The sequence below is a fragment of the Bos grunniens genome, chromosome 22, assembly GCF_055505025.1.
Source record: "Bos grunniens cultivar Pamir isolate PY7600 chromosome 22, Bosgru_T2T1.0, whole genome shotgun sequence".
Classification (NCBI taxonomy): Eukaryota; Metazoa; Chordata; class Mammalia; order Artiodactyla; family Bovidae; genus Bos; species Bos grunniens.
The window spans coordinates 12577343-12590175 of NC_141186.1; the positions used below are offsets into that span (position 1 = coordinate 12577343).

The 12833-nt window shown below is 43.8% G+C and overlaps 1 protein-coding gene across 2 annotated transcripts in view; it reads right to left on the reverse strand.

The window, feature by feature from the left end:
• Positions 1-12833, reverse strand: part of SCN11A (sodium voltage-gated channel alpha subunit 11) — a 139377-nt gene that overhangs the window by 69627 nt on the left and 56917 nt on the right. The window contains exons 5-9 of one of the 2 annotated variants that reach the window (XM_086365978.1): positions 11867-12140; positions 8963-9081; positions 7906-8007; positions 5105-5233; positions 3393-3496 (exon numbers count right to left, since the gene is read on the reverse strand). In XM_086365978.1, the coding sequence (XP_086222104.1) occupies positions 3393-3496; positions 5105-5233; positions 7906-8007; positions 8963-9081; positions 11867-12140 (728 nt within the window). Of the gene's footprint in view, positions 1-3392; positions 3497-5104; positions 5234-7905; positions 9082-11866; positions 12141-12833 lie in introns of those variants that run through there. The other variant, XR_015150939.1, reaches the window with a different exon arrangement.

Genomic DNA, 12833 nt, shown 5'->3' on the forward strand with positions numbered 1-12833 from the left:
AGCCCTGGACACACAGTGGGCAACAGTCTGCTGGGGAATGAGAACAAGTCAGTCCCGGTACAACACTGATTCACAGGCTCTGCTTTCAATGGGTTCTGCTCTCTGGAGAAAGAAATTAGCAGATGGCATCTCTAATGTGTGGGATGTCACTGAGTGACAAAGTTTCAGCGTAAACCATGAATGGTAGACTTGAGAACACAAAGCAGCATCTGATGGGAGGCCAAGCCCGCCACGACGACCTTCCCACCAAGGGTGATGCTCCATGAGGAGGAGACTTTGGACCAAGCTGGGACATTCACTGGCTTCACCACTGCACTCATGTTCATGCCAAGATCGTGCTTTCCCTGCACGGTCAGGGGCACCAAACGTAAAAATACTCTAACCTCATCTATGCTTGATTTTTTATCTATAACAAGAGGCTTGCTTGTGTCTTCCCCAAAGCAAGATGATTTGGATTAAAGGTAGTTGTGATTCCAGAATTATTTTTACATAGCCCCATAAAAGATTGTATCTTATACTCTTCGTTCCACAAAAAGCACTGGACTCAGTGGAAGAAGGTAAGGGTGGGATGATTTGAGAGAATAGCATTGAAACATATACATTATCAGATGTAAAGTTACTATCATGGCTCAGTGGTAAAGAATCTGCCTGCCAGTACAGGAGACACCAGAGAACACGGGTTCGATCCCTGGATCAGGAAGATTCCCGGAGAAGGGAATGGAAATCCACTCCAGTATTCTTGCCTGGAAAATCCCATGGACAGAGAAGCACAGCAGGCTATGGCCCAGGGGGTCGCAAAGAGTCAGAAATGACTGAGCATGCATGCACCATATGTAAAATAGATGACCAGTGCGAGTTCAGTGCATGAAGCGGGGCACCCAAAGCCAGTGCTCTGGGACAAACTGGAGAGATGGGGTGGGGAGGGGTGTGGGAGAAGGGTCCAGGATGGAGGGATACATGTATACCTATGGCCAATTCTTGTTCATGTATGGCAAAAACCATCACAATATTGTAAAGTAATTATCTTCCAATTAAAATAATTTAAATTAAAAAACAAAAAGTATCCAGGGATCTCATGTAGTTCATGAGTCAAAATGGAGAGTGTGTTTACCTGCTCAGAGATGAAGAAGGGAACACAAAAGTTGCTAAGTGACTGCCTGAATGTGTATTTATATTTTATCCACATGAGATATGAGGGGCTCAGCTCAGGCAGAAACCCCCAAATCCACCTGGGAAACCAAGGTCCACCTTGTAAAAGAGGAAGAGAAAAGGAAAGAGAGACAAGTTCTACATAAAGTATCCTCTGTCAGTTTCTTCATCACCATGCTGTTGTTTTTCTGGAGTTTCCAAAAATAGTCTACTACCTCTGTATGAAAAAAGAGTCAAATTGCCTGGAGTTCTGATAAAAGAGACTGGAAGAAGAAGGGAAGAAGAGAGGAGGGAAGGAGTCCAGAGAGAGAATAACTTTTAATACTTTTTTTATAGAGGACAGGAGAAGGAGAAGACTGTGCCACAATCATCTCATTTTTGATAAACTGGAACTCATAGTTACAACCCATCCTGGGCTTCACCTTGATCACAGAGCTGATCTGGGTTCCAGGAGACCACTTTTTCTCTCCTTCCTACTTTACTGGTGGCTCCTATTCATCTCCTTTGCCGGCTTTTCCTCTCTCCCCTCCCCTTTAGGGTCTCAGGGCCTCATGGGTCTCAGTCCTGTGTCCTCTTCTACTTTCCATCTATGCTCATTTTCTTTGTAACCTCATCAGATTCCATGGCTCTAAATATCATCTATAGTCTTCTAATCTCTGAAATGATACCTGCAGCCTTGAACATCAGCTTGTATTTCTAATTGCCTGCTTGGTACTCTGACTTGGATGTCTCACAGCCATCTCAAACAGAATGTGTCTGAAGCTAACCCCCAATCTGACCCCTGAGGCCTGCTTCTCTCACAGTCTTCCTTTTCTCATTCAGAGATGATTCCATCTTTCCAGTCACCCAGACAAAAACCTTGACTCATCCTTGACTCCTCTTTTGCTCACATCATGTATACGGTCAACCTGTCAGAAAGTCCCACTGTTTCTACCTTTAAATTTATACAGAATCTGACCACCATTCACCTACTCCTCTTCTACTGCCTGATCTGAGGGCGCCACTGCTTCTTGCTTGGATTATGGCAGTGGCCCCATGTGTCAGTTTGGGCCCTCTGAGAAGTAGACACTCTGAGACCAGATTACTGGAGATTTGGGGGGAAATGCCTATGAGGAATAGTCTGAAGGGAGGGAATGGAGGGTGGAGAGAGCCTCAGACTGTGACTCAGAGCTGACATCTGGAAAAGGAGAGCAGGAAGGAAGCAGGATAGATAGGAAGGGCTTCAGACTGCAGTGCATATGGGAGATAGTCTCACCCTGGTTACTGAGAAGCCCCTGAGTCAAAGTCCCCCATAGAGAAGTCCCATACCCTTTAGGGGTGGGCCTGCACTAGCGCTCCCCAGATGCAGGGAAAGCATGATCTTGGCGTGAACATGAATGCAGTGGTGAATCCAGAGAGGGGGCAGCTGGGACCTTTCATCAACTGCGCTCCCTGCAGCAGGAGATCTGAGCAGCATGCATCCATGGTAACCAACATGCCACCTGCTTGGTCTTCCTGCTTCTTCCTTTGCTCCCCCGAGTTCTGTTCCCCACACAACAGCCAGAGTAATTCTTCTACAGCCTGAGTCAGGTCATGGGACTCCTCTGCTCAAAGCCCTTGCATGGCTCCCATTTCTCTCAGAGGAAAGCCCAAGACTTCCTGGGACTTAGGTGCTTCCCCTTCACCTCTGTGGTCCTTCCTCCCCCACCTAGACCCTCACTCTGTCTGCTCCAACCCCATCCACATCTTTCATATTCCCTGGTCTGTGGACTGGCTGCTTCCTAGGCTCTGGATACTCTTCCCCATATGTCTGCCTGTGAAACTTCCTCACCAATTTCAAATCTGCTCACATCTCACCTTTCCAATTGACACCTATACTAACCACCCCACCGAAAACTGCAACCTGCTTCCTTGAACCCCATGACTTCCAAGAGCCATCATGTTACCTATTTTTCCATTTCATTTTTCCATGAAAAAGCATGCCATATAATTTATTTATTTATTATAGTTATCACTTCAGTCCATTTCCCAATCCCCCACCTAGAATGTAAACTCCATGAAGGCAGGGACCTTTGTCTGTTTGCTCACCGATATATCCCAGGCAGGTAGCACAGTGCGTATCAGGGGCTCAGTACATATTTGTTGAATGATGAAATAAATGAATAAAGAGCATTGTTTGTTAGTTTTTGGTTTACATGACATATTTAGAAATTTTAACTATTCTCTTCTGCTAAGAGTCAATGTTGAAAGTTAGAGTGACTTACCTGAAATTACTGAAATTGCTTTCAAAGCTCTGAATACTCGGAAGGTACGCAGGGATGACAGACTGAAGCTGCTGTCATTGATATATGGAGAATATGATACAAATCTATAAGACAAAGCACAAGGAAAGGCCAGGCTTGCTCAGTCATGTATCTGTCCTACACATCTCCACAAAAGTCCCAAGTAATTACAGCCTGGGTTCTGTCCACCAGCATGAAATCTGCAGCCTCCCCTTCCAGCCCCACCATCATCTCAAGACCTGGCAATGTCACTCTCTATTGCTGTGGACCCAGGGACCATAGATTGCACAGGAGACTCTTCTCAGCTGATCTTTATATTTGGACATAGTTGGGGATTCCTTGAAATAGTCATGGCAGCTGTAGCTACATTCATGGATAACAGAAATCAACTTAAACATTTATTGACTTGCTACCAAGTTCCAGGCCCCAGTACACGTCCTTAAGGTCTCTCAACCATGTGGTCAAGTCCAGAAGGAACCTAGGCAGCCTGGCTTCAGAGCCCGTATTCTTCGGCATTGTACTATACCACCTCTCAATAACATCTGACTATTGACCTTGAAATGTAAAACTCTGAAATTACTAGTACTTACCTCAAAGGGCTTTTGTGAATATTAAACAAAAATATACGCAAAGTCCTTAAGACAATAGCTGGTACTAATTAAATAAGGTTGGGTTTATTATTACTGTGCTGGCAATGGGCCATTGTTTCTCTTGCTTTTTATTTTGCTCATCATTCAGATGCCAGATTGATGTCCTCTCCTTCAAAAAGAACTTCAACTCTCACTCTTGCTATATACAACAACTAACTCAAAATGGACCATAAACATAAACACAAGAGCCAAAATAATAACACTTCTAGAAGGAAACATGACAGAAACTCCTTGAGCTTTCAGTAGACAAAGATGTTCTAGACCCTTTGTTCCCGCTCCATCTTCTGACAGCCAGAACGATGCACAGCATCCCATGCTAGCACTAACTGTAGCCGGTTTTAATGGTCATGCTTCACTGGGCTTCCCTAGTGGCTCAGATGATAAAGAATCCGCCTGCAAGGCAGGAGACCTGGGTTTGATCCCTGAGTCAGGAAGATCACCCAAAGAAGGGAAAGGCTACCCACTCCAGTATTCTTGCCTGGAGAATCCCATGGACAGAGGAGCCTAGAGGGCTACAGTCCATGGGGTCTCAAAGAGTCGGACACGACTGAGCGACTAAGCACACACACAAATGCTTCACATCCCCTCTGAACTGCTAACAGAGTGAGAATCATGAATGATGGTTTTCTCATTATCACAACCCTGGGTCCACAGAGCCTGGCCCCATAACAGGTCAGTGTTTGGTGAGTAAATGGCTGAAAAAGTAAGACCATGAGTATTTGACCAGAAATGGATTTGTGGGGGATTCCCTGGCAGTCCAGTGGTTACGACTCAGCACTCTCACTGCCATGGCCCAGATTCAGTCCCTGGTTGGGGGGTGGGGGGGGAACAGATAGAAAGGATGAAGTGGATTTGTGTGTGTGAAGTCCTCTGGCCAGTTGGCTACATGGTGCAGTTCAGTGCCAACCAACACCGCACTCAAGGGTTCTAGGTTTTACTTGGCTGTACTCAGCCACTCATGTGGATCCACAAAGAACCCAGATGGAAGCCAAAGGGCTTCTTTCCCACCCCTAGTCTCTTCAGCAAAAATCTTAACATTCTTACGCTGTTGCAATGACAATGGAGTCCAGCCAGTTCCACGGATCTCGCAGGAAAGAAAACTCATCCAGAATAAAACCTCTTGCCAATATTTTAACTAATGCTTCAAATAAATAAATCCCAAGGAAGACATACCTACAAAGCAAATCATCCAGAAGAAGAAATATGATAAGTGATGTGAAACACAGAGAGCCCCTCTATCTGATCTGACCTTCATGAGGTTTGATTCCATTTTAATGTGACATTTAACACTACGGTCTTAGCAAATCAGAGTTCAGAAAGGCAAGGTCCTCAAGCAAGTTCTGATATTTGGGATTTCTGATAAACAGGTCCATGAATAAAGTTGCAAAGCTGTTTTTAAATCACTAGCTTCATAGCCATTTTCTTGAGAAAAGTTTCAGCCAGCATGGACAGTCTTTTCAACAAATGGTATTGGGACAGCTAGATATCCACATTTAAAAGAATGAAGTTGGACCTTTACATCATGTACAAAAATTAAACTCAAAATGGATTAAAGCTAAATGTAAGACCTGAAACTATAAGAGTCCTAGAAGGTAATATTTGCAAATCATTAATCTGATGAGAAGTTAATATTTGAACTACATAAAGAACTCCTACAAAGTCAACAACAAAAAAATTAAATAATCCAGCTTTAAAATGGCCAAATGACTTGAATGAACATTTCTTCAAAGATTATATACCAATTGCCAACCAGCCTATGAAAAGATGTTCAGTATCACCAATCATCAGAAAAATGCAAATCAAAACCACAATGAGATATCACTCATACTCACTAGAATAGCCACTTTTAAAAAAAAATAGAAAGTAAGTGTAGGTGAGGATGTGGCAAGATTAAAACTCTTGTGCACTAGTGGTGGGATTATAAAATAGTGAAATCACCAAATATTTAGCATGAAGAACCTTCAAAAGATTAGAATTACCATATGATTTGGCAATTGCACTTCTAGGTATATATACAAAATAACTGAGAGCAGAGTCTTGAAGAGATACTTGCACAACCATGTTAATAGCAGCAGTATTCACAATAGCCGAGAGGTAGAAGCAACCCAAATGTTCACTGACAGATGAACAAATTAATAAAATGTGGTACACACATACTATAAAATATTACTGAGTCTTGGAAAGAAATCCTGTCACATGCAGCAATATGGATGAACCCTGAGGTCATATACTAAGGAAGATAAGCTAGTTTAAAAAGACAAAGGTTAAATGATTCCTTTATATGAAGCACCTAGAGTAATCAAATACATAGAGACATGAAGTATAATGGTGGTTTCCAGGGAAACCTGGAGGGGAAGGCAGAATGAGGAGTTATTATGTAATGAGTACAGTTTCAGTTTTGCAAGATGAAAAATAGTTGTGGAGACGGAGAGTGGTAATCGTTGCACAACTGTGTGAATGTACTTAATACCACAGATCTGTACACCTAAAAGTGATTAAAATGGCAAATTTATGGTAATATGTATTTTATCACAATTAAAAAAAAGAAAACTATTTCCATTTTATTCCTTTAGTCCTTCATCATGTTCTGTCTTCTCATTTATTTCCCTTCTTCTCCTTCCTCCTCCTCCAAAAGATAATATCCTATTTCTCTTGTTATAATTCCAATAAAAAGTGCTTGGTTGGTGTGCACACACACACCATACACATACTGGTCCCACATCTGGGACAGAAACAATTCATTTGAACAATCTGCTGGTTCAGATTAAAAGTGGACATTTTCTGGTAGAATACCCAGTCATTGTTAGCCTTCAAAGCTAAAGAACTAAGGTCTTAGGAACTTGAAAAATCCTAAAGCAGCTAGTTACAAGAGCAGAAATGGTCATGAGGCTGCCTTGGGAAAGAACTACTTCCTGCTTCAGCTTTTTCCTAAACTGCTCACCTTTCAGGTGACAAATAAACACAGAAGCATAATTACTGTGTGCCCTGAGATACCATCTTTTAAACTCAGGTATAATTTATAAAAATTATGGGTCTTTTTTAAAAAAAGGCTGTAATTGCAGATGTGTAGGATTCTGCACGGAGAAGGCAATGGCATCCCACTCCAGTACTCTTGCCTGGAAAATCCGATGGATGGAGGAGCCTGGTGGGCTGCAGTCCATGGGGTCGCTAAGAGTCGGACACGACTGAGCGACTTCACTTTCACTTTTCACTTTGATGCATTGGAGAAGGAAATGGCAACCCACTCCAGTGTTCTTGCCTGGAGAATCCCAGGGACGGGGGAGCCTGTGAGTCGGACACGACTGAAGCGACTTACAGCAGCAGCAGCAGCAGCAGCAGGATTCTGCAAGTTTTCATCCAGATCTCAAACAAATGAGACAGCCACCTCTGACTTCAATTTCTGTCTAGCCATCTGGCCTTCCACCTCTCACCCTACCATTCTCTCTTTTCTAGCAGAAGCCTGGCCAATGGTGGGACATGCAGACCAAAATGACATCTGCTGTGGAGTAGAACCATGCCCAGCAGGAAGCAGCGCTCGAGTTCTCCATGAGAGGGAGACTTCAACCCTCCAGGCAAATCAGGCCCACTTGGGTGTGTCACTGTCAATTCAACCATAGTTAGGGTATCCAGTCAGGGTGATGGATGTCCAGCTAGTAAACCCATTTCTAAGACTCTATTCTGAGAAAGTTTCAAAATGAAACTGACTCTGCCAGCGTTGGTGTTGGGGATCTAAGATTATGGGTGACTTTTTCTTCTCTCCATAGCCAAACTCTGATATAATCATGATTCTTTAAGGTCTATTTGCTTAAAAACATAGGATAAATGTGTGCAGGAAAAATACTTACTCAGCATGGTCAGTTTTCACGTCAATGCTGCTCTTCTGATGAGCCAAGGCCATGAACACGCAGTTGATGATGACAGTACAGATGATGAACATGCTGAACAATGTGAGCGGGGCTGTTAAGGCAGGTGCACTGCAGGACGGCCCATGTCACCGGTTATTGTAGTAGAGGCTGCAGGGGTCCCTGCAGGACCCTTTTTCTGCAGAAGCATCTGTCTTTTGTGAGTGTTGACTGGAACAACCCACAGCTGCCCCCTTTCTTGAAGAATTGTCCTCGAATGGCAGCCTCTCACCCTGCAAGGCTACATGCCCTTGCCACACGTCTGACCCACAGACTTGCAAAAACTCGCCGTCTGGCTTCCAGGTGGGGCAGCTCTGTGATACAACCCATGCTCTGAAGATCCCTGTGGGCTCAGGCTGATGCCTGATGTAGCCTCAGCTAAGGCCCTGTTCTTGTTTGGCTCCTCCTTTTGCTCTATGATGTTTCCCTTTTTCCTTTTCCAGACGGCACTCCTCCACTAAATCACTTAATTAAGAATCCCATCTCAGGCTCTGCTTCTAGGGAACCCAACTTAAATAGATATTCCTTCCCATTTTCCTGAGTACTTCATTATGTCTACCAACCCACGCCTGTCTTTTTCACATCTCCCCCGCCTCCCATCTGAAACTGCCAGGTTTCTTCTCATCCCCTGTAAATCTGTACTTTTAACACTAGAAAGTGTTTCCAAAAAAGCTTTAAATACTGTAGTTCTACCACAACTCATTTATCAGTTAAACTCAGTACACAGGTTGCCAACCTGGGTCTCAGCTTAGATGTTCCTTTCTTCAGGAGGCCATTCTTGATGCCTCCAAAGCCCAGCTGAGCCTCTCCTCTCCTCCGAGGCCTCAGGGTCCCAGACGGGGGCCAGCCCCAGCACAGCCCTGCCTGTCATGCAGTGGGGCCACTCAGCCAGTATTTGTTGAAAGAATGGGTTGTTTCCACTCAACAGACACATGAACCCCCCGAGCTTGTGCACGCTTCCCATGACCTGGACTTAGTAAAAGAAGCAACAAAAGGATATGAATGGACTGAGATTCTAATGGCCAAACTTCTGATTGAATTGAAAGGCCCCAAAATGAACAAGGCACGTTTGGCGCTAAAGCGGTAGATTGTTCTCTTTTTGTTCAACACCATAAATGTCTGCCAAAAAAAAAAAAAAAGGCAAAAAACCACACAACAGGAATTATATGCAGTGACAAAACAATATTTATCATGAGTTCATCTTAGAGAAAATCCAGTGGAACCATAGGTTGAGGTATGGCTTGTCATATTATGACAGCAGCTTCTGACTAGAGAGTTACCTTCTGAAGCCAGAGGTACTTTCTGAGCAGCTTACACTTCACTTTGGAAGCCAGTAGATCCCCCCCACCCATGTGGCTTAGGTCTCTCTCAGGGCTCCAAGACTCTGATCTGTTGAAAGTCAGTCCTCACGCCTAAAATAACTGTTGAGCTATGGACTTTTCACCCAGTGACATATTCTGGAAGCCACAGAAATGAAGTGCATGGGCCCTGCAAACAAACAAAAAAGAGATAAAGAGTAATAACTGGGTCAAATAAAACCCTTTGTATTGTACTATTTATGGAGATGAGAATTAGAAGAGAACTTGAAGAGACAGAAGTAGAACTGAACATTCACTGGAGTCTCTGCTGCCTTGTCATGGGTATAACCAGGGATGCCAAATCCAGGAAAGATTTGGTGCGCTTCTCACCCAAAGTGTCCAGTTGGGCCCTGCTGAAAAACACCTGCTTCCTCCTTGCATCTCTTCCTGGGCTCTGGGCATGAAGCTGCCTCTGGACAAAACCAATGACTCACAGGCTTCTAACATAACCTTCAAACCATCCCCTTTCCATATAACAGTCATCTGCTGTCCCCTTATCGGTTCCCAAGGCTGTTAGTTATAAAAGCCTTCATAGAACTAGGGTCATTCCTGTCTTCCATGTCACTGCTTTTTTCAGACTTGCAGAAAGTACTCCTTGACATGTAATTCAGCATGTTCTCAGACAGGGAAAACAGGTCTTGTCATCCAGGCACAGAAACAGTAGGTTAGCTGCCACCTTGGTTGAGGGACCAGAACTTCAGCCACTGCCAAGCATCAGCTTCCTTCACCGAGTTGTGGAACTTGTCTGCTGGCCATCTGGCAGCAGGGAGAATGTGGACTAGGATGCTTTCTTTTTACTCCATAACAAAATGAAATGGGCTACAGGATTCCTTGAAAGCTATGAGCCCAGGAGTCTAAGACTCATTTTAGGGATTCCGTGTACTTCCTCTGGACAGAAAGATGATTTTAGGGCAGAGAGTAAACCTCTCCTGAGGTGGGTCACCCAGATTAATATGTGGCATGCTATGGCTCTATTTCTGTGCCCTTTGACCTAGATATTTTATTAATGCCTCCTCTGACTGCTTTAAATATTTCAACTAATGGTGTATTTAACTACACTTCCCAAGGTTTTAATGATTTAAAATATAGGTATTTCCTGTCTGCTTGCTGACACATCTCCACTCTTTTCTCTTTCAAAAATGGAAGCTTTGAAAGATAAGAAGTGACCTGTGACTACAGAAAGAACCCTTGGGTTTGAGTCCCAGCTCCACCACTAACGGGCTGCTTGACCTGGTGTAAGCCACTTCCCCATCAAAGCTTTGTTTCCCCATCTGTAAGGTGAAGTGCTAATGACACCACCCATGGCTCACAGGAGTGCTGAGAGCACTGGCATGTGAGGCTGTGGGTGTAAGAGCTCCGAACAAGTATCATGTCTCCTGATTTAAAGGGAGGACCCAGATTTAGAAGAGATGGTCCTAGAACACCCACCCCAGCTGGAACAGAGTCTGTCCTCCCAGGATTCTCCATAACACACCAAGCTGCTGCCTACCTCCTGGGTTCCCTACCCAGACTTGAGGCAGAAGGAGGTCTCCTGGAGTTAACTTATCTCCAATGACTCTGCCTCTAAGAAGCCCCTGGAATCCTGGAGCATTAGGAGAGGGAGAGATAATGAAGTGTTTTTTGTTCTTTCATCTCCTTTCTCCTTTCTTGTTCTTCCCACTCATACCACACTTTCCTCCATTACACAGTCCTCATTTGGCCTGGTAATCCCAAGTCTGTTCAGTTCAAGGACATACAAACCAGGCAATCTTCCTTTGGAGAAGTCAGTTTCTCATGGGTTATAGAGGACTTTCCTCACTGCCCTGGGTTTTTGACCAGCCATCAGAAGAGCTTGAGCTCATACTTCCTCATTCAGGAACCTCTTTGAGAAACTTTTATTAGAATTTCCCTACATCTAGGTAGATAAAACAGCAAGACTATCACGTATGGAGTTTACATAGAATCTGCATGTGCCCACTTGATTACAATATTCTTAAACTTTATTTATTGAGATCCTCTTATGTGTCAAGTGTTGGTTTGGGGCTTTGACCTTCATATTAATAACCTAAAAAGCCTACTGGTTAAGAGTTTCTCAAGGTAAACTTTAGTTGCTGAAACAGACATTCATGGACAGTGGTATTAATCCTTCATATCAGCATAATGTTTTACAGTTTATAAAGTGCCTCCATCGCATGTCTATGCTGTAATGAAGGGAAAGCAGGCGTTGTTCTCATTTTACTGATTATAAAAGTGACAATTAGTGAAATTATTTACCCAAACTTATAAATTCAAGCACTTGAAATGGTCTGTATTCAACCTTTCTGACTGCTGGTCCAGTTCTTTCCTGACACCGTTTTACCCTTCTACTGCTCCTAGTCCTTATCTTCTCCAAGATATGCATTATTATAGAGATAAATTAGTACTGAAAGCCATTCTTAGGATTGGAAATCAAAGACAGGGTGATAGCAAAGGAGAAGTGGGGTCTGGCCTCTTTATAGCCCAAGGAGATCCTTGCAGTGCCAGTTATACTTTGTGGTTATAACACTCCCGTCTCCTCACAGAGGTACCTTATGATTGTGGTAGAATGGGTCCAAGTCTTCTAGGGGCTTTGCTATCAGGTCACGGGGAATGTCACCATAAAGCTTGGGCAACTTTCTGGAGACCTTTAGGTCAAGTTGAGGTCGAGGCTCGCGTTCTGCTGCTTTCCGATCTTTGGACTTATTTTTCTCCTTTTGGATGGCGATCCGCTTCTTGATTGCAGCCAAAGAGTCAGGAGTGAAGGGGCGGAAATTCCTCCCATCTGGAAAGATCACTGGGTAGCACCTGTCATCCATCTTCACCCTTGGGACAGAGACAAGCAGTAAATAGATTCTCAGAGAGATCTGGGAGGTAGAGATTATACTCTAATTTCTTCCCTGAGATTCTACTTTACATGGATAGAACCATGGAGTCTACAGAGTTGAGACTGAGATGGGGGGACCTGGGGAGCTCATTAGCTGTGTGGAAAATCAGAAAAGTTGACCATAATTGTGAATATACCAAGAATTTGGGGCAAACGTGAGACCAAAGCAGAACATCATTCCTGAAGGACCTGGGAACAGGTGAGAAGCTGAGTTCAAGATCAATGAGCAGAAGCAGCAGCTCAGTCTGTAAAACTGAGCACCAAGCAAGACAATAAGACTAAATCAGCTGAACTACTGAAATAGGACCTACTAATGGTAGACAAGTGGTCACAATGTGAACAGGAGAGGAAGGAATAGGGAATCAAATGGGCCATAACTGGGGGTTGTAAAAATCAAAACTATGAGTTCATGAGTCTTTCTTCACCTTTGGTCAGAAAAGTTCTTGAAATGTGATGGGATGGAAACAAAAGAACCATAAACACGGGCATGAACATTTATACTATCATCTATGATTCTATGCCAGCTCCCTTATTTCTGAAATCCAGACCAGGCAGAAGCAAGACTCCAAGGAAGCAAAATGGGTTTGCCAAAGCCAATAGGGTCACTCTATCATGGGATAATAGCTCTGCCA